The sequence below is a fragment of the Haliaeetus albicilla genome, chromosome 4 (assembly GCF_947461875.1).
Source record: "Haliaeetus albicilla chromosome 4, bHalAlb1.1, whole genome shotgun sequence".
NCBI lineage: Eukaryota > Metazoa > Chordata > Aves > Accipitriformes > Accipitridae > Haliaeetus > Haliaeetus albicilla.
This window is the reverse complement of record NC_091486.1, coordinates 54,655,009-54,680,528: the sequence shown is the minus strand read 5'-3', so window position 1 is coordinate 54,680,528 and position 25,520 is coordinate 54,655,009. Positions and strand designations below refer to the sequence as shown.

Sequence of the window (25,520 nt, the reverse complement as noted above, 5' to 3'; positions counted from 1 at the left end):
ACACTTGGAACCAGAAGCTGATATCATTTTTCAGTGCAGGAATTGAAGTTTCAAACTAATTCTTGAGAAGAAGATACATACCCCACAAGCCACTCTCAGCACTGCTACTCCTCTCTCAGAGATGAATGCCATTAAAGGGCTGAACAGCCTCCTTGGGTCTCATCAGAATCACTCCTGCAGCCAAAGCACGCATACTGTGGTAGGTAAAATAGCCAAATGGGTTCCAAAATAGCATCTCAGGATAGATGTCGACAGATCTGCTGAATTAATGAACCACATGCGATTTCTTGCCTCTTGTTGCCAGAAATGGAAACACCTCGTAAGTGAAGTCTGACCTTTTCTTTATGCTTTCTTGCCCATGGACCAAAGGCTGCTGCTGCACAAGGATGGCTCCACATCACCCCACACCTCTTCAGGAAAACCCCCACAGCTGCACACTAGTAAGCAAAAGAAATATCTTACTTTTTTGTTCACAGTTGCCTGAGGAAAAGACTCCCACCTGTTCTGCTCCTTTGGCTGTAAAGAACTCCCACAAATCTCCCATATTCTGCTACTTTCTCTGGCACATTTCACGCACCAGTCTTTCTTCCTGTAGCTTTTAGTCTACACAGCGCCATTCTTCCCTGCATATCCCCAACCATTATCAAAAGCAGAACTCCGCAAACCCACGTTTACCATCACATTGACGCAATGGTTGTTAAGCATGGTGGGATGATGCCCTAGACAGAACGATCCTCAGCTTCACGCAAGCATCCAGAGACATTGCACAAAGCAAAATTGAACACCAAGCACCTCACAGAAGACTGCAGTTGGCGTAACTTGACTGTATTTGAGGCCTGAGGGAGAGGAGGAAGGGTGGGAAAGAACAGACATCTACTGAGGCACTGCTAACATTGTACCCCGGGTTTCCTCAAGATTGCTCCTCTTCAGACCAAGATACATACCATGTTAAGAGAGAAGAACAAGCAATTCATAATTGTAACTACACGCCTTGACAACCCCCATCTCACAAGGCACCAAGAGCAAGCTGCATTTTCTTGGGAAAGCTCATTAGACACAATGTCATCTAGATAGACCAACAGAAGGAGAAGCATATGGAGACTTTGTGAAGATGCCCGCACCGGTGTTCCCCTTGATGCTGTTTTAACAAATTACTGAAAACTTCTTACGACCCACGTCTTCATAAGGAAAGTCCTTACTTTGCAGGAGTACCTTTATCAACCTTCAGATCAAAGTAATGCCCTAAAGATGACAATTTCTTAAAAATTAGGAGACAGATACCAGAAAAAAAATATAATGAAAACCCAGTCAGATTCTCGATGGATGCTCTAATGACCCTTTCACAGAGATGTGACAATACAGCTGTGCTAGCACTCCCCTTCACCACTGATACACCTTGCCATTTGCACCCAGGGTGTTGATCTCACTCTATTAATCTATTAGTTTAATTTCATCCTAGGTCCTCCTTCATCTTCCTGCTCTGTAATGCACCTTGCAAAGAGATCGTATGGGGAGTTACAAGTAGCAACATTTTAGCGACAGAAGAAAAGAACCCCTCTACATGGCTCAAAAGTACAGGTGGCGATCTGCAACCACTTGGAACTAAAGGCCGTTATTGACAGCATGTCACTGGTCCAGCAGAAAGTCTGCGTGGAACTGTGAGCTGAGCCCATACTCCCCATCACCCACTTTCCTCAACTTACAAATCGTTCACCAGAGGACATCTTCAAAAGACTGAAGCCTGTCCTCAGGTGAATCTACCCTACGATTGCAAGAGCTTCAAAGCCAGGAACCTCTCCTTCAGCGTGCAAAAGCTTTCACTGTCAGTAGTCATTTGTGATTTCTGGCACTCGACATTTGTCATGCCAACAACTGCGCATCTCAAACTGCAGGGCCCTGGCGATGCCGCCTCTGCCGCCTGCAATCCGCACAGTCAAACCCGCGTCCGCAGCCAACACGCGTGGCGGGCAGGGACCGGCCGTCACCGTTCCTCCGGGGCACCTCTGCGCCGAAAATGAGCTTTTTCCTTCTTCGCCAGAACCCGGTCCCGGTTTCGCTGCGGCGGGTACCGAGGGCTCCGAACGAACCACAGACATCAGCGTCGCAGGGAAAGGCCGACCCCGAGCCGGCGCTAGGGCCGCGGCCTCCCGAACGCCCCTGTCAGCCGAGAACGAGCCGCGCCGCCTGCGCTGCGCAACCGCCCCGGGCCCGGGCCCACCGTCCGCCCCGAACGGGAGGCGCGCCCGGAGCCGCCAGCGCGCAGCGACCCCCCGCCCCGTCCCGCTCGGCCGGCCTTACCTCCAGCGGCGCCCGGCCCGGCCCGGCCCCGCACTGCGCCGTGCGCGGTGACGTCGCCCCAGCCCCCGTGACGTCATCCCGCGCGGCGGCCGCCCCCCCGCGCCACCGCCGCACGAGCGGACTCCGGGGCGGCGCTGGCGCGAACGCGCGAGCGTGCTCCGCCCCCCCCGGGCCGGTGTCGGGGCCGGGGCCGGGGCCGGTGTCGGGGCCGGTGCGGCCGTTAGGGACGAGCCCTTCCGGCCGAGGCAGGGGTCAGCGCGGCGCCGGCTAAGAGAGAGGTCAAGCGCTCTCCGTCCGGGCTACCCGCCGCCGCCGCCCCGCTGCCTCCTTGCGAGCAGCGCCCGCTTTCTGTCGCGATGGTCGCCCCCGACAGGCGCGAGCTGCCCTACTCCGCGTTGGCACTGGAATCGCAGGGGAGGCGGGTCGCAGTAGGAAGATTTCTAGGTGTTTTGTGGCAGGCCCGTAGAGCAGATGCTGTAGATGACACTGCGCTTTTCTAATTAACAGTAGCGCTCAGTCTTCCCCTTCCCTGGGTAAGGCGCTCTGGCAATTTTGTTTTACAGCGCTGTATTTTGTGCTCATGTTCCAAATTTCTTCATGGCTTGCAAAGAAAGATGTCATCATGTAGTGCAGTCTGCTCTGTGTGTTTTTAAAAAAACTTGAAACTCAGGGCATTAAGGATGCTTAATTCTATCTCCAGAGGTTACTGTAACACCACATGAATCCTTAGTATATATTAGTATTTAGCTCTTGTAAAATTTATTGGAGCAGAACGATGGCTTCCTTCCACAGAAATCACTAGTCGCAGTAGGAATAGAAGGTATTGCGCCATTTGTCTGTAGAAAACTAGCTCTCCTTTACGTGGTAGGTGTGGTGCAAGAACAACATCTGAAAAAGATGCCAAAGAGCACTCTCCGAGGCAGGTGGGGTTCAGCTGGTGCACATGTTCATATAAAGCCCAACAAGAAATTGCAAGAAATCAGGGTAATCTTGCAGCTCTCAAGGACAGGTGCAAGAGACCACTGAACATTGTTATCACCATGGATTCCCTGTCACCTGATCTGTGGTGTTCAATTTTTTTATGTCAGTTTGGCCGTTATATGGGTCAAGTATCATTTGCCAGTGTTTATGTAATCCAAGAGCAGTGTAAAGGACCTATTTACAACACTAAGGGTTATTCACTCACAGCACAACGACATTCACAGGGCAGAAGGGGGTTTGTACTGGTCTAAATTAAAAGTGGGACTGGGTTCCTCACCTATCCTCACAAATGTTCTTCCTCAAAACCACATCCCAACCAGCACGTCAACAGTCATGGCAAAACTCTTTCCTTTACTGCTTTCTAAGACAGGGCCCTGTGTAAGCACATTGTTCCCAAACTGACCGCAAGATACATGCCTAATTCTGCCAGACTAGGTAAAAGTGAGCATGAAACTTGTCAAGCACCGGCACTGTTGCTCTCAGCTATTTGATCCAAGCTCACCTTTTCACGTCCTCCTTTGCCCATGTCAAAATGCTCACGCAGATAAACTAAACACATATGGGAGAGTCAGCCTGATGTCACGGACATCTTTGAGTAATGGAATCATCCCAAAATACACCTATTTGCCCCAAACAACACGTGTTCTTTTGCTGCCACGCCAGACACTGTTGCAGGCTTCTACTGAAGATGCTGCAGGTTCCTAATCTGACATACATTCTATCCCCAGTCCTTCTGGCAGAGTTGAGGCAATTTTGGTACCGAGATGTCCCTCGCCTGTCTGTGCTGAGCTTTTCCTTTCAGCTCCCCAGATATGGGACTTCCAGAGCCTACGTCAAACCAGCCTTGCCACACACCACTTCTCAGTGCTGATGGCCAATGGCTGTTGCTGTCTCTTCTCCTGCCAGAGGGTCTCATCCACAATACGGCAGCCACCGCTCCATTTGCAGCCTGTTGAGAGAACAAACTGGTTTTAGAAGCCACATTCTTAATGAATCGATTAAAACTATTGCTGTTGCTCTGGAAGAAAACAATCACGTTCTCGTTCAAAAGCACAGGCTGATGGCATCCCTTTTATTTACATGCCTCCGATGTCGCAGCCACTGGAAAGATCCTTCATGCTTCTGAGCAGCAAAGGTGAAAAAACGAAGATTTGCAAACCTAGGGATGAAGGGCAGGAACAGGAGAAGGTCCAGCCAGGTGCCACAGCTGGTAAGAGAACATGAGCGGGCAGGTCTGCTGCCTGCCAAAGGGAGCAGACAGGTGGGGCAAGAGATGGCTGTTGCTGGGAGGAGCCACTACCATCAGCAGTAGTCGCAGTAACACCAGCTACTGCTCACCCAGCTTCTAGTGCTCAGGGACAGCTAAATTGGCTGCGACTATGGCTGACGGGCCAGCCACAATTGTTTGCTTCCTTCTTTGTTCAAGCCCCAGCGTCAGCCATCCCTTCAGTGACCACAAGAGAGAACACAGCCCAACAGCCTGTGCTCTTGCCAGCCTCGGTCCCAACCACCACCCAAGTGCTAGAGAGCTCTGCAAACACTGAGCAGATGAAGGGGGCATTTAAGAGCCCCATTCCTTGTCACCGAGGATGACTTTTTGTTCCACCTGGGCATGGAGAGTGGGTTATATTATTAATGCCGGCAGGCAGTCGTGGCCATCATATACGATGATTTTTCCCTGTGAACATGTTTGAGACATTAAACTCACCTTTATTCCGTGTTCAATTAAATAAAACTGCCTGCTCAGAACTTACAAGGATTAACTTTTACACCATTTAGCACAGTTTGTCCACTTGGGATGGTGGGACAAGGCACTCTACTCCTTCCCAGGGTAACAACAATGGAGAGAACGAAAGCAATTCCTGCTGTGCATTCATCTATCAGCATCCTTTGGGCTTTAGACAAAACAGAAACCACAAATCTCCTCTCCTCTGTGAGCTTACACATAAATTGTTGTTGAAATGTAAAGATACTCATTTACTTTGTACTAATTTAACCCAACAGCATTCAAAAGAGCGAGTTTTGGTGATGAATACCTACTGCTATGAATCCACGCTGTTCCCTCCTACCTTCTCTGGGTGCAAGATGTTTTGCATTCATTAAACTCTTTTGTGAAGTCTTTCCACAACGCAGCTTCTGACAGCATATTAATCTCTCTGCTCATTTACAGCTGCATGTTAGGCTCACTGTTTCATTTGCCAGCAGACCTCATTATCTGCCTCGCTTAGAGCAGGACCATTCCTCCGTTTCTTGGAAACCTCTCTTACTATCCTTATAATCCTTTTCTCCGAGGTAAACATTAGCTCCAGTTGAGTGAAATTCTGTGCAAGCCACCAACTGAGAGTATGTTGTTCTCTCTCTTAAGAATGGGGTTTCAGTTGTGTGATACTGGGTGTTCCTTTTTCTTTTTTCATCTTAATTTTAAAACATCTTTCAGTTAGGTTCAGTGGCTCCGCGATGCCATTCAGTGATCCACCTGGAACTGGCAGCTTCTTTTCCAACCATGACTTGATTCTTTTGCAGGGAGATACAAAGTCTGTACCAAACAGACACGCTGTGAAAGTTGTTCTGTGCTCAGGGGCTGCCACTTCAGAACACCCAAAGGCCAAACAAATCCTGCAGCAAACATTAATCTATGCTCAATAACCCAAAGAGGGAGAAGCCTGATGAGTTACCAAGTTTTTATGTCTGCGGAAGGTCCTGTGCATGCCCTCCGCAAACTATCGTCCACTTCCTACAGAACAGCAGACAGCTTTCTCTTATACAACCAAAGCAGTCAAGGAAAAACTATGCCAGTAGAGATCACACACGACCCCTCTTCCTTCAGAAGGGCCATGAACGCGCACATCCTGCACTACTGTGTTCCAGTGGAAGACGGTGGGCATGGCTGCAGAGAGCTCCTCAGAACAAACTGTACAGGCTTGCAATAGCGGTACAGCTTGGTCGCCCTTGACACAAAAGGGTTGCCTTGCCAATATTTTAAGAAAACCTCAGAAACTGCATTCTCTTCTGAAGACAGATGGGGGGGGTGTCTCAAATGAAGTCACCTTCTTTTTTCTTTTCTAATTTAGCAGAATTCACTTCATTTAAAGGCGGGGGGGGAGAGCTGCTTAGTTTGGAGGACTTCAGTTTGTCCCCTCCTGAGCTCCACAACAAAGAAGGTGGGGCGGCACGGCAGTAGGTGAGGAAAATCCAGAGCAGCGTAGGCTTGGCAATTATTCTTCTGTAACCTATCTCAAGTCAGTTTGCACAATTTCCAAGTCAGTGATGCTGCCACATACTGGTCAACTTTCCTTTCCATAGCATGGAAAAGACTAAAGCTCCCTGTGCCCAGAATGAAACATCGCATATTTCTTGCTCCTTAGGAGGAATAAGTGGTCTAGCTTAATCTGTCATTTTTGACCACCCCAACCTGGCAGTAATACAGAAAGAACTAAGTATCCTTCTTTTCCTACTCCACATTGAAGTGACAAGTTAATTACTGTCCATGCACTACAGTCTTTCAAAAGGAAAAACAAAAAAAGCCTTTGTCTTGTTTGGGAGAACGAAATTCAAGGGGCTGGGGCGGGGGGTGGTGGGGGGTTGGGGTGCTACTCCTTATTAGTTAATTATTAAGCGGAAAGGTTAGGTTAAAGAATTTATGGAAAAGCTGAGACCTTACCATTTGTTGCCAATGTGTAGCTCTCATTGAAAAAGTATTTGACTGAGTCGGCTCTGCTGCACTAGGCCTTAGTAACATAGCTGATCTGGCAGACTCATTGCCAGTGAGATTATACAGCACATAAGCTTTTCAACACTTAGTACTTTCATAGTTTGAGAGAGAGAGAGAGAGAGAGAGAGATGTATACAGACACAGTGACTTTCTAAGGTTCTTTCAAGCTGTACAGGATTTAGTGCCATGGATTCAAGACATTTGTCTGATACAAATTAAATTGCCCAAGAAATTTTGGGTGAGTTCTCAGAAGGTATTAGAGGAGAAACAACCACTCAGCTTATGTGGCTTTGTACAACAGCTTCTTTGTTTGGTTACTGCCTCTAAAACTACTGTGTCCCAGTCTGTTGCACCTTCCTATTCTACTTAGGCAGTCTTTGTATTTTAGCAAAAGCTCACTTTCAAAAAGCTACAGTCAGGAACTCTTCCAGCAGAGAAGCGCAATACAAAGATCTCAGCCCATGTCCAGAGAACAAGGTGTCAGCATCTGCATCGCCTCCTCTTGTACACAGGCATGACTCTAGATATTTCCATATGCACAAAACCAGCCCACTGATTTTTCACAGTCCTTTTGCAGGGGGGGAAAAAAAAAAAAAAGGTCATTGATGCCCGATGCCTGTCAGCTGTCAGTGTTCAAGAGGCATTTGGACAATGCCCTTAATAGTGGGCTTTAACTTTTGGTCAGCCCTGAAGTGGTCATGCAGTTGGACTACAAGATAGTTGTAGGTCTCTTCAAACTGAACTGAACTGAACTATTCTATTCTATTCCTCAGTACTTTTTTCTTGAGAAGTAGAAAGCAGTGTGATTACTTAAGAAGCTATGAGTAAAGCCCTGTACACTTGCTACTGGGCATCAGGCTCATCTCTTTCAAATACAGTCTTTTTCCAAGCAAGTTCAACGCCCCAAATATTCCTGTAATCCCTCAGAAAGCTTGATGCAACTCTTCCTTTTACGTAGCATATTCCTCATTCTGCCCAGCACAGTTAACAAAAAGTCACATTATTGATTAACTTTCTTAGGGCAATGTTGCAGTTTTCTTGGTGTTATCATTCTTTTGCACCAGAATAATTTAAACAGGTGTCAGCTCAACCCTAGGCTATTTGTAAGGGTGATGAGTTTGCAAACCAGACCAAAACGTTTCTTAAATGGCAAGTTTATGACAGTCTTATGCTTATTTAAAATTAGTTCTGTCAATGACAAAAATTGCAAGGGTTAGAATCATGGAATACCTCAAGTTGGAAGGGACCCATAAGGATCAGAGTCCAACTCCCTCCTCCTCAGAGGACTACCTAAAACTAAACGATATGACTAAGAGCATCATCCAGACACCCCTTGAACTCTGACAGGCTTGGTTCCGCGAACACTTTCCTGGGGAGCCTGTTCCAGTGACCAATCACCCTTTCAGTGAAGAACCTTTTCCTAATATCCAATCTGAACTTCCCCTGACTCAGCTTCATTCCATTTCCTCATGTCCTATCGCTGGTTACTGCTGGAGTTATCTAGATGAATATAGGCGTTCACCATACAGGCTGAAGCACTCTCTAAATCCCAACTGTCCTTGCTCTTTCCACAGTCCACTTTTCCAGATAATTTCTAGAGCCGATGCCAGTTTGCCCTCTTCCCTTGAACTCTTCCCGTACATGTATTCCAGGTACACAAGAGTTTTTGCTCCATTGCTAAATCCAAAAGAAACTCTGCTTTCCACAATGTTTATGATACCAGTTGAAGAAGAAATTTATATTTCTGTAAAAGCCCAGTCACGGCAAAAAGGTCTATGGCCTATGGTATTGAACACAGTGCAAATATGGAGTAAGACAAAAAAAAGAAGCAAGTTCAAACAAGGTGAGGTACATTTCAATTATATGTTCTTAATGCTTATATGGTAAGAGGAGCTTACCACGTAAATTACACCGCCCTAGCATCCCTTACATGCCAAATGAGTAGGCGTAAGGAAGTTGGTGGGAGGCTAATACAATGTAAGAACATAAAGAAGTCTCATATATGCCAGTCTGCACACCACCTCCATATCTGGCCCTTAGCGTATTGTCATATGACTGTAACAGCCCAGATAAATCAGTTCCTGAACATGGATTCACCAAACTCCTACGCTGGCTATATTAATGGGTGCAATTAAACATTTAAAAGGGCTTTTGAATTTTTACTTAAAAGAAGGAAAAACACAACAACAACAAAAAAAACCCCAACCTCCAAAAACCCACACCCAAAACACCACCAGAAACAAAGCCCAGTATTTTGCTGCAGAACGAACAGCAGTGGTAACAGCACCGATCCATTTGCATTAAAATTGAGTTGTCAATTCATTGAGACTATAAATTCAACATAGCGAACTACTATACAAGATAAGAACACGAATTTTTAAAGAAACATGTACGCATGTTCTGACAACTGCTGTCTGCAATTTGTAAGCCTGCACCTGCATGGATGTAACAAAGTAGAAAAGGAGTTTGTGTCTGCTCCCATCCTTTCCCAGAACACAGCAAATCTACCCTATTCTTTTTGGGTGCAAGGTGAGGGCATGCTCCTGAAACAATCCATTGAGAAGTATCTTCCAGATTACCCCTGACGAGCGTGCCAGGCAACTACAATGCACAACATCGCGTGTAGAGCTCTAATAATAGGAAGATACAGAAATGCCCCCGCTATTGAGAAACACATAGTCCTGGACCATAGTTCAAACTTTTGTAAAACAGGTGAAACTTTTTTTTTTTTTTAAACAAGCAAATTCTTTAGTAAAGAGCCAAATTGGTTTTAGAAAAACTGGAATGCTGTCATGGTACAAATGAAATGTCAGTGATGTATTAGCCTAGTCTACAGTTGCTGTACCAAACGAAAACCAGAATGCCACGGCCCTTTCTCAAACCTTACAGGATAATTACTCTGAAAAATTTCACTAATGCCATGCTTCACTGAAACCATTCAAGCATTGTGCAGTGACAACCCAATAGTTTTTCTCCTGCTGGTTTGCGCTTGATTTGACTCATGTTTTGGTTCAGACGTGCTATTTCCACAATAGCAGAGTGCATGCATTCAGTCGTTTGCTTTCCTGAGCTTTGTGCAGTGACTGCTCAATGAGCATTTCTGTTTGCTTCTGCAGGACAAACTAGTGCTGCCCTCAGAATGAGGACACTTACCTAGCTCGTGCCCTCACCAGACAACCACCCCCCTTCAATGGCTGGTCTCTCTCTCCGGCAATGAAAACCCAACACACAGTTCAGAGAATTAGTCACTAGAGGGCACTTACAGAATCCAGAAGATTGAGAACGGGCTTGGTATCAGAAGGCTACAGTCCTACAAAGAGTTTCAAGCGTCCAAATGACGAGTTTTGCATTTACTTCCTAATCAGCTCCTGCTAAGATACAGAACCAGGGAAGTAATTCTATTTCAGATGATATTTTATCATTTTCTGGTTTTCCAGCAATTGAATGAAAGAAGGCTGCGGAAAAAGTCTCCTCTGAGGCAACACGCGTGCTAGGCTACACTGACCATGCACTTCTGGAGAAATGCTGAACAAGTTAACTGCAGGCATGTAAGACATTTACCATGCAAGATACTGGTGCTGAGTGTCGCTGTTGTGTGCAGCTCCGGGGAAGGAGGTGCAGGAACACACAAAGCAGCGTGGCAAACTCACAGAAGTACAGTATTTCATTTCACTGCGATGCCTCAAGTGGACTACACATTTCACAAGAGACAAGGATGTGATTATACCCCAAAGACCCTGCAGGGTTTTTTCTGCATGTGACAAACCACAGAAAGGTGACAAGTACTACGTCAGGAAAGCAGGAGCGAGAATCCTGGATGCAAGAACTTGTTGTCACCCAGAGCAGGCATGGGCTACCTATCTTTTAGAACTAAATTCAATTTTCATTTAAAGGTAAAGCATAAATAGAGACTACTGACATCCCTGCTGTGCTACATGAACAGCTCAATTCCTTGCTTCTCATATTAATTGTGAGGTGCAGCTTCAAGCCAGTAGGTCCTGTCATTAGTAAGATCACAGTTTTCTTGGCTACCGGGTGTCTTATTTCTGTGATTCAGTACACTTCGGATCTTCTAGTGGAGAAGGAAAGCAGAACTCATGTGACCAGTGGGTTCTGGAAAACCTCAAATCACTGCTTTTCTGAAGGCCAAGTGCAGGGCAGCACAAGAAAGGGCCGGGCCACTGCTGTACCGAGGGCTGTTGGGAAGAGGTAGGTGGTTGGGTGAGGCACCGTGCAGAGGGCAGGCCAAAGCACCCGGCTGCAGGCAAGCGTGGCGAACGGTGAACCCGGCAGGTCTGTCACGCAGCATCGCTCTTGGCAGGAGAGGTGGTGAAGGGTACCAAAGCGCTGCTGCGCCGGGGCTGCGTTCTCTAGCAGCTGCACTTGGCAGGGCTCAGGCTGGCTCAGCAGCAGCCAGACAGAGACAGGGCACTCGGAGCTCGCAAAAAGCAGCATGGCACCAAGTGGTACGTGGCGGGCACTGCAAGAAGACTGGCGGTGCGCCTGCCTCTTGCTAAGCATTCATGAAAACTTTGGGTTATAAATTGGCTCTGTACTTTGTCTAAATTGACTTTGGAAGCCTATGGGAAGTACTGCCCCACTTCCCTGTGTTTACCACAGGGGAAATGAGAAACCACCAGGTCCCTGGGGCTAATTACTTTCTTCAAAACCCAGCATTGCTCTGTGTTTCTGACTCAGTGCAGCGTTCAATTTTCTGCTGAGATTGTATCTATATCGCATTACAGGACGAGTTGCAATAGCACTCGGTGTTAATTGCAGTGCACAGACTGCTCCCTTCTCTCCTTTATACCAGTTATCAAGAAAAACCAGAAAGTCTACTTCACTGTTTTTAATTTAGCCTCTTCCATCCATACAGAGTGCCTGTCAGACAGGAGAGGCAGGGGCTGTCATCCCCTTTCCGCCTGAAAGTGTCTAGCAACAAGGCAGAGACTATAAAGATGTCTACGTGCCATCCCAAACAATCAGTTACCTTATGGAGACAGACAGATGTTGGGGTGCGGTACGGCCACTCAGTGTAAACAGATAGACAGGTGCTTTAATATTCCTGGACGGCCCCAAAGCCACTCTGACAGCCTTCCTCGCCTCTCGCATCCACTGAAGCAGAGAAAAGGGCAGAGATGAAGTAACAGGACACCCCTATGCTACTCTGAGTGCTTGGCAGTCTCTTCCAGGGCATCTGTCTACCTAAAACACCAAAGCAACCCTCAAAGCACCAGAGCACAACCACGAGCAGACTTTCACAAAGCACAGAAACAAGCAGGGGCTGTGCATCCCAACTTGATGAGTGTATATGGCTCAGGAAATTCTCCTATGGGAACTAAATTTGAGAACATTTGCTAAGTGATGAGTACGATTTTTACCTTTCTCTGGAGCACGATCAAAGGGATAAGGGTTTTTAGCGTCTTATCCATATTTTATTTCCCTCCTAAATGTCCATCTCTAACAGCAGTATTCCAGCACCCTACCATGTCGGAAACAAACATTTCTATGATACAAGTCATTTGCTAGCCTATCATCTCCCGCTTCCCTTCCATCACTAGCAACCGGGATTTCTGTCAACCACCATTGGTAATGACCACTTGCTCTGCATCATATGTACACAGGGGAACGATACGGACTTGTATAGTGCTTCTCACTTTCAATGCAGTGTATGAATAGCATTTGAAGAAAATTGATTAATCAATATACTGGAAAGCAATGCCTGCGGGACTAGCATGGAAGTTTTGGAGATCTTTTTGTGAGATCTTTCAAACACGGCCTCCTACTAAAGCAACAGGAAGGCAGCCATCCTAGATCAGATAGCAGTCCTGTTTCCAACAAGGGCTATTAGTGGACACTTGGTTGCTGCAATTCACAAACCTGCTTTTTGCTTCTACTGGTCTAAATAGACTATTCACCTTGGTATTCAGTTTGTTGGGTATTTTCCAATAAGTCAAAGTGCTGTAAGTACCTCCTTTCTTCTGATTTCTTACCCTTTGCTTAAAGGCCCTTTCCCTGTTTGGCAGATCATTCTCAAGACATTTTCTGCTCTCCCCCATCAGCAGTAAAGAAAATCCTCTGACTAGAGTCCAGTCTGCAATATGTGTGCAGTCTGGAGTTGCTTTTCTTAGGAGAGAGGAGGGCAAAAAAAAAAGAAGAAAAAAAAAGAAAAAAAAGGAGACGAGGAACAGAACATTCTGTCAAATAAACATTTGCTCACACTCTTGAGCAAGAGAAATGGAACAGGTAGTAAACAGTAACCCAGATTAACTATCTGCTAGGGCAAATACACAGTACGCAAAGATTCCCCGTACACTATTTGGATGGCATTTCTGTGTTGAGCCTGGTACACTGATATATTAATTGATCTCTCCAACAACAGCCATGACCTTTGGATACAAAATTGGAGGTCAGGCCTCACAGTACTCTAATTAATCTCCTGCCTGGTAGAATAAAAACAGGCTTGCTGTTAGCTTGACTTTTCTACTTTTTTTTTTTCCTCTCCCATGAGGAGTAAAGTGCTTTCTGCAGGTACACAGTTACTCAGTTTCTCAGTAATATTATCAGCTCTTTGGGTGTAGGACTAGCAGAGCTTGCCGAGAATCCATGGGTTGATTCTATATGAAAGTTTACTGCAACTTCTGGGTCAGCTTTATGTCTGAAGACTGAACATGTAGGAATCAGTAAATGAGTAATTGGTTCCTCTCTTCTGAGGCTGAGCCGCACAGAGGCATTCCCCAGGAAGGGGTCTGATCACAGCCCTTAACCAGCAGGGAGTATTTTCCCTTCTAGGCCTGGTACAGATGAAGATGACACTGGAGCCTGAGTCTAGCTCTGGGGACCACAACTGAAAGATAGCATTGAAAAACTTGGGGTGAAGAATAGCAGAAATTATTTACGAGCCGGAAAACATTTTGCAATAATCTAATGTAAGAATTTTTATCTGTTGAATTCCTGAATAAGACACAGAGCAAGGGCTTCCAAAGCAGCTGGTCCAACAAAGGGCTGAAAATTAAAGCTAAACAAATTCAAATTACAAGTAACATACATGTTTTTCAGAGTTAGAAGAGATCAACCATTGCAATAAGCTACCGAGGGAAGCAGTAGACATGCATGCTTCTGGGGAATACATGGATTAATGAGAGATCACCGGAGGAAGAGAGAACATGGGTGGAAGACGTTTTTGCTATATGAGAGCTCGAGACTAATGGTCCTTTGCAGCCCTAAGGAAGAGAGTTTTGCACCTATCTACCAATCTCTTCTCAAAGACAGTAGGGACAGAGCTAGATCACATCCACTCCACAGTAAGCCAATCTACCATCTTTTGCAAAGTCAAAAAAATCTCCTTTGGAGGTCTTAGGGCCAGAGAGAAGGACATGTTAACCTCAGACCAATTTCTTCAAACAGACCATATTCTCCTGGCTCTCCTTTTCACATTGGCCGAGATGCTGGACAACCTTTCTGTGCCCATGTGACAAATGCTTCAAACCTCCTCCTCCCCCCTGCTTTTTTTTTTTTAATTAAAAATCCAGGTGCACTAGGAGACTTGCTTATGTGATCAGGCTACATGGAGATAATAAAATGGGAGAAGTTTTTTATCAAAAATAAAGTGGACATCCTAAGATATTGGAATATGAGCTCATTCAGATTCCAAGTATCAAATAAATGTCTTCACTGTGTGATAAAAAGATCAGATTTCGCAGCTGAAGAACAGCCATAAGGAACAGAGGTGAAAAATATTTGAGATTTAGTCAACATAAAGTAGATTTTTGTCACTATCTTTTGTTTCTGGGCAAGGTGGATAGGAGAAAAACAGGTTTGATACAAGTGTTTTCCTGCAGATTAACTTGTTACCTACCTTTGCACAACTTCTCAAGCCACCCACTAGCCTAAGGAGAAATGATGCCACCAAACCTAGTCCATAAACCTCAAGACAGGCTCTGCCCTTTACTTTCCATGGATGATAGTAACAATAAAGTCTGGACACCCAGCTCACAGATACAGGGGCTGGGATACAGATTCCATAGTCTTATTATAATATTAGTCCTGCGAACTTCGTGCATACCACACATTCTCCTGAACAGAAGAGATGACCAGGGCTAGTCTCTCCCTCAGCTTTAAGGCATACTGGACCACACTGGCTCTGGACATCCCCTCAGAATTACCTTCCCTTGAGAATTTCAATAGGGCAGAAACATGTAGACTCTTTTAAGACCTTCTGTACTGTCAATGAAAGGGAAGGAAGCAACCTATTTTAACCTGCAGAGTCAATGTTCATGACCTTTTGGAACATCCCCTTTAATTTAAAATCAAACCTTTCTACAAGCCAAAGGAGACTCACTCTCTCCCTCCTCTATTCTAATACGGTCTGAGATTATGTGATCAATACACAGAAATCCTGCTGTGGGAGCAAAGCAGATCTATCCAGCAGCATTTTCTCCATTACACCCTGGTCTAACCTCACTGCAGAAGTTTGTCCTGGTGACCATGTTGCATCCTTTTCAGTCCTCTATTCTAGGGTTTCAGGTTTCCCTGTGTTTTCTGTTGCAACAGCATTTCTACTGCCCTGTCCTCTACCTGTTTAATGACGACAGCATTGCTGTGGATAGGTGTGGTTTCTACCATTGCCGATCTTGCAGCTAAAACAACAATCTGTGTAGCAGTAGTTCTGTACAGGAAGAGGGAGCTAGAATTCTGATGTGCTTTTACTACATATATCATTCCCAGAATTGCCCAGTTGGATAGCTGGTATAGACAAAGATCACATCTCCATGATGTTCTCAGAAAATACGTGCATGTTAGACTGCCTCTATTTGTCATACCAAATGGATCTTCAGCCAGATCATCATCTTTGTTATTCTTCACCAAAATGGAATTTTCTTCCCTTTGCAATTCTGTATAAAACACCAGCACTTGGACACAGCCTAGCTTTGCACACTCCTTCACAGATACTTCTCAGAGGTGAAATGCACCCGACTGGAAAGAAAGTTTTTTTTCCTGTGTTTGTTAGCTCAGCCACAGCTACAAACTCCTGACAGTAGACTTCCAAGAAAAGAGGAGTTGGTAAGGGAAGTTCTGTTAAATGGACTGTCCACATTCACAGTTCATCCTCAGAAACCCCAACTGTCACCTTCTTCTATGGTCAGTTGACAGAAGTCGTGAGCCCCATGTCAGCTAAAGTGTACGTAAGAACAGCTGCTTACCTCTTTGTTTTGCACAGAGTGTGCACCTGTGTAGCAACACACACATTACATAATAGTAAGTCATAAACTAAAAGGAGTCAGATTGCTAAATCAATCCACTGCGTGGATGAGATTTTTACTTCCATCACCTGATAATTTAATTGCTCAATTAGCTCCACCTGAATGCCTTGGCCATGGTAGAGGAATGTTCCCTTGCAGGTCATGGTAAATCAGAAGACAGGAGGCAAGTAAGCAATGCAAAGGTAAATGATTCCTCTACAGCAAACCAAGTGCATCATCCAATTGTATTTTCTCTCCTGATCTGCTCCTTGCACTAGTGTTTTAGAGACAGAACAGGCACCAGACAAATAAAAGACCAGAAAACTCTGGTCAAAAGCCAGTATCATAGGAGGCCTCCCCTATGAGGTTTAATCCTGAAACTTTCTTAGCTGATTCAAACCTCACTCGGACATTTCTTTTTGCATTTCTGCAATTCCATAACATGCCTAATTTAGGTAACAGGGTAATCTCCTCGTTGATGAGGACTTTGAAACATCTGCTGCATCACTGAACATTATATTATTGCTTTCCTTTAGCCAAGAGGCAAGTGGGAAAGACGCCATTAAAGTGGCACTTATTGATCATCCTGGAGCATAGTGGGACTGACTGTGGGCCTGTGGATGTGACTCTTGTGCAACAACAGACCCCAGCACAGAGGGTTTCAGTTGCAATGAACATGGCCTGTAGGTAGGTAGGACTTGATGGACTTTGTAACTTAATTTTTTAGACTTAATGGGAAAGTAATTACTTCTGCTGCAGAAGCAACTCTTGAGCGTACCACAGGCACCTAGGTCACAAGAAACTAATTCTATCATAGCATTCAAAGAAATCAAAGAACACGCAGTTCCCAGGGAAATCTGTATTTGTAATAGATTGGCTGCTGTGTAGGAAGGGCCTGGTTCTGAATAAATGCATTTGACACACAATTCCATTCTAAGCAGTTGTTGCCCTGCACTCTATACTGGAGTGCCTGCTTCTGCCCCCCCCCATAAATTCACCACCACTGATCCAATCCACAACTGGAAAATCTGACTCATACCTTCCTCTGGACAGGTACTGGCACTTACCCTCTTTCCCTCACAGCTTGGAAGTGACTTAAAGCATTTCTGAATTGTGGCTTTCCCAAACTCCTATTGCTGGATCACACTGATCCCAGGCTACACTGCAAGAAAAAGTACCAAATGGACAGATAGTCAGAGTTTGGACAAAATAATTGGCACTCACTGTGCTGCCGTTGGAGCCTAATTTTAAACCATACTAGTAAATACACTTTCTCCGTTGGTTTAAGGCATTATTCCTTCTGAGGTAAATCATTACTGTATGCCCTGCTGTGAAATATGACCCTAATCTGCACATCATTTATCTGTGTATTTGTCTGGGTCTAATTGAGTCCCCTTCCTGTCTCTCTCCTATCTGTATTTCTGTTAACACCAGTTTTATTAACAATCCTCACAATTGCTTATTAACAATTTTCATTCACAAAACCGCCACTAGCAAAGATCAGGAAAACACGTCAGAATAAATGAGAATTCTTCAGGGGACAGAACCTTAAAGAAAATCAAGGGGCCAAGAGGTGAGCAGGAGGGTCATTGCGGCACCAAACTGCACATACCTGAATCGTACCCTCTTTCATCTGGTGGGTCGCACCGGAACACAAAATGAAGCCACAGCAGTCAAGTTCTTAACACTCTCCCTCTGCTGTTCATGTCAAAACCTGAGTGCTCCAGTACAATTAATGAAAACATGTTGTTTTATTTATTTTATTTATTAGTTAGACACGGGGCAAAAATTTCTATTAAAAAGAATTTAAAATTGCTTAGGGAGATAGAAGAGTCTCTATCACTGGAGACTTTTAAGATCATCTGCCAGGATGCCTGAGAGCAGGTTAGGGTTATTAGATCCTGCCTTGGGCCAAGAAGATGAAATAGAGGAACTCTGTGACCTTGCAAGGTTTCTTCTAGCTTTTCCTGGAACCATTCAGTGAAAGCGGCCTGGAAAAGCAGCAAACCAAGAATCACTAAGAGAGACACCTCTGGTCTGTGTTCAGTTGTGGAAGCAAAAAAAGCCAAAAGAGGCTTGAAAAGTCTACATCTAGCAAAGTGTCAAAAGAGAAAAGAGTTTACAATTGAAGTCAGTGAGTGCTAAAGGGGAAAACATCCTCTCCCCACATGACCCCTATTTAAGGTCTTCTCATGAACACCATCATTAAATCCCTACCCATATTATCATTTTACATAGCTCCTTCAAAACTCCATTTGTGAACTTCCCTCCTGTAGTGCTCCTTGTGATCATCATGAGAGCTCACATTAAGTCATTCTGCAATGCGCCTTTCCTAAATTGCTCCCTGAAGCCACCTATAAAACAGGTAGAGGTGAAACAGAATTTACTTGGCGATTACTGACCCCCTTTTGCTTTTAATTAGGATGCAGTGTCTCCTGAATTCTTGGTCATTAGAAATCATCAGCCTGTTGATTCTGCAAGGACTCACCATGCTAGAAAATCCTGTTTCTGCCTCATGCCATGCAAAGTCTGACTGGATGTTACTTTGACCTGAAAAACAAGAAACAAAGTAGGTTTGTAGCCAAACCTTGGGCTGCCAACTATACCTGTGGCAGGAAAAGGTGCATCTCCAGCAATCAGAAATTATATTTAAAATACATCTTTTCTTGGACGGATCCTATAAATCAGGGCAGTTCAAAAGAGGTGAATTTAATTAGAAAACACTTGTCCCAAATGTGATATTGACAATCTTGGAAATTCAAGATTAATGGAAGGCAGAAAGGAGCTAAAAATAACAGCAACTGTACATAACCAGCTTGGGAAACAGATAACGGAAGTAAGAGGCAATGAGGAAGGGAAAAACAACAACAACAAAACCCACCAAAAACCCACCACCTTCCAGCAGACAATCAGAAGTGTTTAAATACATTAGGATAAAAACAAGTACAACAATTTGTAACAACATCTGTAACAATCAGATTGTCCGTTACTACATTCATACGGTAAAATAAATCTGTAAACAGTAATGCAGAAAAGGCAGATATTTCTCATAGTTATTTCTGCTCTGGACTGCGAGACAATGCATATCATATAATACCTTAAAGCCAACAACTCAGACTGATACTTCAATAGTGCCGAAGGTGAGATATTAGTGAATCAGCACCCCAGAGCCCTACAAGACGTCGTCTGAAGATCTGATTGCTGACACTGAGTTTCTGCAAGTCATTGAAAAATAAGTAAGCTCCATAGGTCAGAGAGAAAGCTAATCTCTAGAAGTATAAACAGGACAATCCAGGACTAAGAGCTCAACACCAGTCCAAAAGCGGGTGAAGGAACTCCCTTTTTGTGGAAGGAGGGACAGCGTTCCAAAAGCAAGCAGCTGCCACCTAGGCACTACCTGGCAGACCACCAGTCACATCCTCAGCAAACTGCTCCGCTTCCCAGGAAGCCGCAGGCACAAACGTTTTCACTGAAGGCCTTAATAAGAAATGCCAGGGGTTCTGCATTTGGTCAAAAATGCTCCACAGCCACAGTCTGATCAGAGCACCTACGTCAAAGGTGGCAGAGTTTATGTTCGTGGATGAACACTGAGCTGGGAGGATGTTGGGCTGTGGAACAAGGCTCAGAATCAGTGCAGTAGGGTACTGGGACAAAATAATCTCTCAAGTATTTGGAGAGAATAGCCAGGAAATAGCTAAAATACCTCTAAGTCTGCACCATGGAAAACTGTTTACTAAAAAATAGGAATACTTTTAAGAGCCATGAAGAACTTGGGAGGTCTTGCAAGGAGAGATAAAGAGACAAAACCTGTGACTTACAGCCTCCAACTAGAACTTCTCTACCAGTAAATAAAATTATATGACATCAATAGTGACAGAGCTCCAAGTGAAAGCAGTTTTAATTCCAAAATGTTTGGATTAAGGAAACACAACTGTAGCTTAATGTATATGGGACGCGATCAGAAAACTGCATTTAAGATGGTAAATTTGCCTTTTTACTCCACCTAACTTACAGAAAAATCTGCAGAACATTTCAGTATAAAGATAGAACATTCTGGAAGAACTTGATGATTGTTACTTTACATATGAAAAGTGTTTCTATTCCATTCTTTGAGATTTTATCATGCAAATCACGCAGAAGTGGGTGACTGAACATTCCAAAAGGCTTAACACAACTTTTACCGTGTTTGCTTAGGCAAATATTCTGATACCTGTCACCAGTTCAAATTTAATCTTGTCCCAGGGTTAGAAAACAGGTCACGGTGCGTTACGTTTGCCATTTTGTTGCGAAACTTCAGCGCATTTTCATACCGAGGACACATGAAACAATTTCTAGGCCAGCTGACTTCACTGGTACCACAGTTTCCTCTCAACTGCTACAGGATTCCCACATATTTGTCTTTTTTGAAGAACTCAAGCACTGAAGAATAATTTGGTCCTTTAATTGTTTTACAGTGCCTGGGAACGGTTCCTCTGACTGAGCCTGAAAGAAGTGCTGAGTTTTAATTTCACCCTTGCATGCAAACTTGAACTGGAGCTTGGTAGAAAGACCCACAGTTCTGGCGTTTGAGATCTAACAGCATTGTAGGTTTTCTCTTGTAGGTGTTGCAAGCTCATCGGATTTCAAGCACATTTCCATGTTTATAAAGCAGCTGAGCTGACCCAACGCAAATGAATAGGTGGAAAGCCACAGGAAACCGAAGCCCTACCAATTACCTGCAACCGAATGCCATTTCTCAGAGAGACAATACAAGACGCTGATGAAATGCAGATACTCGCTTTTGGAACGGGGTGCTGGCTGGCGAGTTACAAGCTTTCACTTCAGGCGGCAGCCATCCCCCAGCTGACCTGCTGCTGGCGAAGAGTGACTCAAGCACGACGGGCGCTGACGCCCCAGCCCTCCCGGTTCTGCAGCTTGTGACTCACGCCTGCACCCCCCCGCCCCGCTCCGCTCCCGGGCAGGCACCCCAGGGCCTCCCCTCGGAGCTCCGATACGTGCTGCTCCGCAGTACCTCTCCTTCCACTCGGAGCAACCCCGTGCCCAGACCGCCTCGGGAAAATCTCAGTTTCAGCAACAGCGAAGAAGAGCTAGTTAACAAGGAGGAGCGAGGAAGCGTTAGCGAAAACATCTTCTCCCGTGGGTCCGGAGGAGCGGAGTGCATCTGCTGACTAACAGCGGGGACGGGACGGGAAGGGAAGGCAGCTGGCATCTCTGTGAGGGAGGAGACACGTTCCTGAGCGATGCTGTGGGCAGTACAGGAAAAGCTGTCATCTCCAACAGCAGCGCATTGCCTCGCGGGGATCCGACACCCACTGCTTCCACAGCACCCAAGGCTCCTTTCCCTCCTGGCTAAAATGCATGTTAAACATGATGAGCCTGCAACACTCAAGAGGAGTTAAACTACAGCTAGAGCTCTCTGTTTGGCTAAAAGCCTTAAATACAAGTGGAAAAACTGATAGCATTCGTGAAGCCCTGAAAAGGAAAACCCAGGATACCTAAGTCCATTTGTAATAAAGTAACCCTCCGTGAAAAGTAAATGCAAATGGGCTTGATGCTCCCCTTCCCGCAACCCCCCCCACCGCCCAGAGAGCAGAAAGCAGTTTTTGTAAACCACCACCAGGATTCACACACATCCACAGGTTCACTGGCACCTCAGCCCTCTGCTAACAGAGAAGGAGAGCAGAAGTGCAGCCTTCCAGGAAAAGGCATGCACGTGGACAGGATGGGACACAGCAGTTCCAACACTTTCTGATTGAATTTCCTGAAGAGACTTTCACGGGGTGAAGATTTGTGGGTCTCTTCAGGCTTTCTGGAGTCAAAGGCATGCAAATTCCCAGGCACAGAATCTCACAGTGGCATCAACTGCTGCAAGAAAGGTTCAGTTTTTTTCGATTCTCCTCCTTGCACATGACCAGCCAAGACTACTCCATCTTATCTACCTGCTTATGACCCAAACTTCTTGTCAGCTGCTAGCTGAGTGATCCCCAAGTCTCCAAACACCACATACCCTTCACCTCGTGCCTCTACTACTACACGCATCCTTGCCACAAAGCAGAGTGACTCACAGCCTGCCCATACAGATCATGGCCTAGACAGCTGCTGATCAGGATGTGGAGGTATCAGCCACATCCTGAAAATGGAAGGGGCCACAAGGTAGAACAGACAGAATGGCACTGACAGACCTGTGAGTCAGAACACAAGGGAGAAATGAAAGATGTTGTCGACAGCATAAGGAGCCTGGAGGTAACAGGGAGCTTAATTGCTAGACACGTACTGAATGGTGAATCAAGGTAAAACCCCTCCACAGCAGATTCTGCAACATTCTCTCAGCACACGTTCCCAAGTGCAGAGTCTCACTGTGGTGTATTTGTACCACTGTCAGGACCAGTGTGAACAGCTTTTTAAGACTGCCATACAGGAAGAAGGCTTCAGGGAGTCTTTTGTGATTATTAGTTATGTTAGAACAGACTGGACTTTTGTCTCTCTCTTAACTTTTTGAGTCAACTCCACGGGTCACCAGCCAGAAAACCCAACATGAAATGCAGTCTGGTGTTTTGTTAATAATATACTCTGTGTTTGTTCATGCTCTTTAATCACATAGCTTTTTGCTCTGTGAAACATCCTGTCTCTCTGGCCTAAACCAGTTCGGAGGTAAAGATGCTTTGGACTGAATCCAGACTACACATGTATATTTTTGTCTTGCTCTGGAAACCCTATGTCAATTTAAGACCAATTCCTGAAAAACAAAAGGAACCTGCTTATAAGAAATATGAACAGATAGCCCTGTGCCCACCCCTCCAAGAGGAAACCCTTCGCCTCTCCAAAGACAGGAAAAAAATGAAGGGGAAAGGCTAGCACACTGATAAATTTGTTAAGACTAACTGCTCATAAGAAGCTATTCATCTATTGCTACTGCTATGTTTCTTACACATCAGCAAATGTGGTAACCGTTTATTTTTCTGTATTTTCATGCTAAGGCCATAGCGTTAATGGTTTTGGGGTTTGGGGCATGTTAAACTAATCTCAAAATCTCATATTCCGTTTCTACTCCCAAGCATTAGGAAACCACCAAATACGGCTCCAAATCACTGACACTGTTATGAACAGAACATATTATAAATAAACTTATCACTAAACTGCTACCACCACAGATTCATGGATAACTTTTGCAAAAATTCGGGGTTCTACCACTGCTGCCTCCTGACCCATGCATAACCCAGAGAGTATGCATGACGCCCACTGGAGAAGGGAATAAATATTCCAACAGCAGCAAATCCTCTTTCAAACTCCATCTAGCTGATTCATGCTTTCACAAGTTGGATAACAGGTTTCTATTCAGTCACTTTGATTTCTACCACGTTGCTCAAAGTTTACAGGATGCCTCAATGCTTCTCCCTCTGCTCCATTTGTGTAATACCCAACGGATAAATTATTGAAACCATGTCAGCATACTCAGGGCGGGACAGGGGGGAACCAAACAAAAAAAACAAACAACACAACAAAAAAACCTCAAGATTTCCAGATCCCCAAAATAAGAATAAACTGTGTAATTCAAAAACTATACTAACGTGGAGTTATATTTAATATTAAGAGCCAGTAAGTAAATGTATTGGACATATGCCATTCCAAACCAAACGCACATATTCTTTATAACAAACAAATACTGTAGAGTAAAGGAACCAGGACTGACCATCAGGAATTTACAATAAAACATTTTACAGGGACATTGTAATTATTCTGAAGAGACCTATTCTGAAACTAACCAGATAAATTAATCAATAATTAGCAAAATTACTGCAAAATTATTTATCCATTCCAAGACTAAGTGCTGTCATTTGGAATGCTTACCCATGTTCCCCACATATAAGCAAGCATTTGATTCCTGTCTTACAGGCAATACTCAAGTTAGTCTTCACTGTGGAACAGGTACAAAAGTGTCCTACTATTAACTCTCATGTTGGACATTAGCCATAAAATAACATAGCTACTTATTGTTGGAGATCCACTATTAAACGGGATTCGTGGTTTTAATCTTTCATCATAAAATAGATTAAATCTGCACCTTTGTAGAAGTATGAGCACATAATCCTAATAAGAGCCCATTTATCCTACACAAAAATAATTAAATGTTTGATTGCTGATTTTCTGAGCAATAGAATCTGTTTTTCTGGTTGGGGACACTATTTCTTATACATATTTTTAAAAGCTCATGCTAATTAACACACACAATATATCCAGTAAGAATGCTGGTGCTCAAATGGTGGGGCAATAATCAGAAGGGATCGGCTGACTGCAGTCCAGCCCTCCTAAGGACATTTGTGTCACTTAATATGGAAATAACATGGGTATTTTATATATCCCCAACTTTTGCATTTAGGATGCATATGAATGAAAGGGTATTATTTGGAGCCATTGGGATCACTGTGAGTGAATGCCATTCTAATTGACACGACTGGATGTGACTCCAAGACAAACTCTGGTTACCTCTGTGTGTGTGTATTTGCAAACTGAGCTCCTGAAGCACGTTAACTACAAGGCATTTGTAACGCGCACAGTTTGCTGCAGAGAGGCATGTACTAGAACTGGCTATTAAGATTGGGCATCTCTCCTGACCACCTAATTTTGTTCTGCTGATGCTGCCCCTTGTGTCAGTTCGATTTTGTAAACTGACTTCTACCTGGCCTGCCCTCACAGGAAAAGGATGCTCTTTTGACCAATGAGGAAATATCAAATACACACTGTGCAGTTTGTTACACTGCCATTTTAGCAGAAAACAGAGTTTACTGACCTATCAAAGAAAGCAGCTCTGTGAGCAGCAGAAGTAGTGGAACCCAGGTCTAAATGGATTTTGTGGCTGCTGCCCGATTTACAGTTCTCTGCTGTCCTCAACTCATGCCAATAAAATTCTCTTCTGCTTCCTGTCACAACAAACGCCTGTGAAATAACACACTGGCTGCCACACTTGCTCAGAGAAACCAGCTGACAAAAAGTGTGGAGAGACAAACTTGACAAGGTTTGACTCAGAGCATTCTTGCACAACAGCTCCCTATTTTCCAAAATGTGTATGAAAATAATTACATCTAAGACTACATTTCTTCTCAATTTGCTAGACATTGTTACAGATGGGGTTATACCCGTCCTCATCAAACAATCAAACGCCCATCTAAAAAGCAATATTGAGGAACAAGAGACACGAAATTCTGACATTCAAAATCTATTGCTCTGTCATTAACCCTATTTTCCCAGTAATGCTCATAACACCGAAATTAAATAGAAGTATTACACCT

The 25,520-nt window shown here is 44.6% G+C and overlaps 1 protein-coding gene across 23 annotated transcripts in view; it reads right to left on the bottom strand.

The window, feature by feature from the left end:
• The window catches only part of SLC45A1 (solute carrier family 45 member 1), an 82,095-nt gene that overhangs the window by 20,179 nt on the left and 36,396 nt on the right, over positions 1-25,520 (bottom strand). For 6 of the 23 annotated variants that reach the window (XR_011324532.1, XR_011324530.1, XR_011324531.1 and 3 more), the window contains exon 1: positions 2,299-2,387. Coding sequence is in view for 3 of the 23 variants with exons in the window: in XM_069782942.1 (XP_069639043.1) it covers positions 2,299-2,375 (77 nt within the window). In the remaining 20 variants the exon portion in view is untranslated. Of the gene's footprint in view, positions 1-81; positions 438-792; positions 2,255-2,298; positions 2,394-3,994; positions 4,229-17,300; positions 17,396-18,721; positions 18,784-20,948; positions 21,162-21,244; positions 21,589-25,520 lie in introns of those variants that run through there. The other 17 variants (XM_069782921.1, XM_069782922.1, XM_069782923.1 and 14 more) reach the window with 16 other exon arrangements.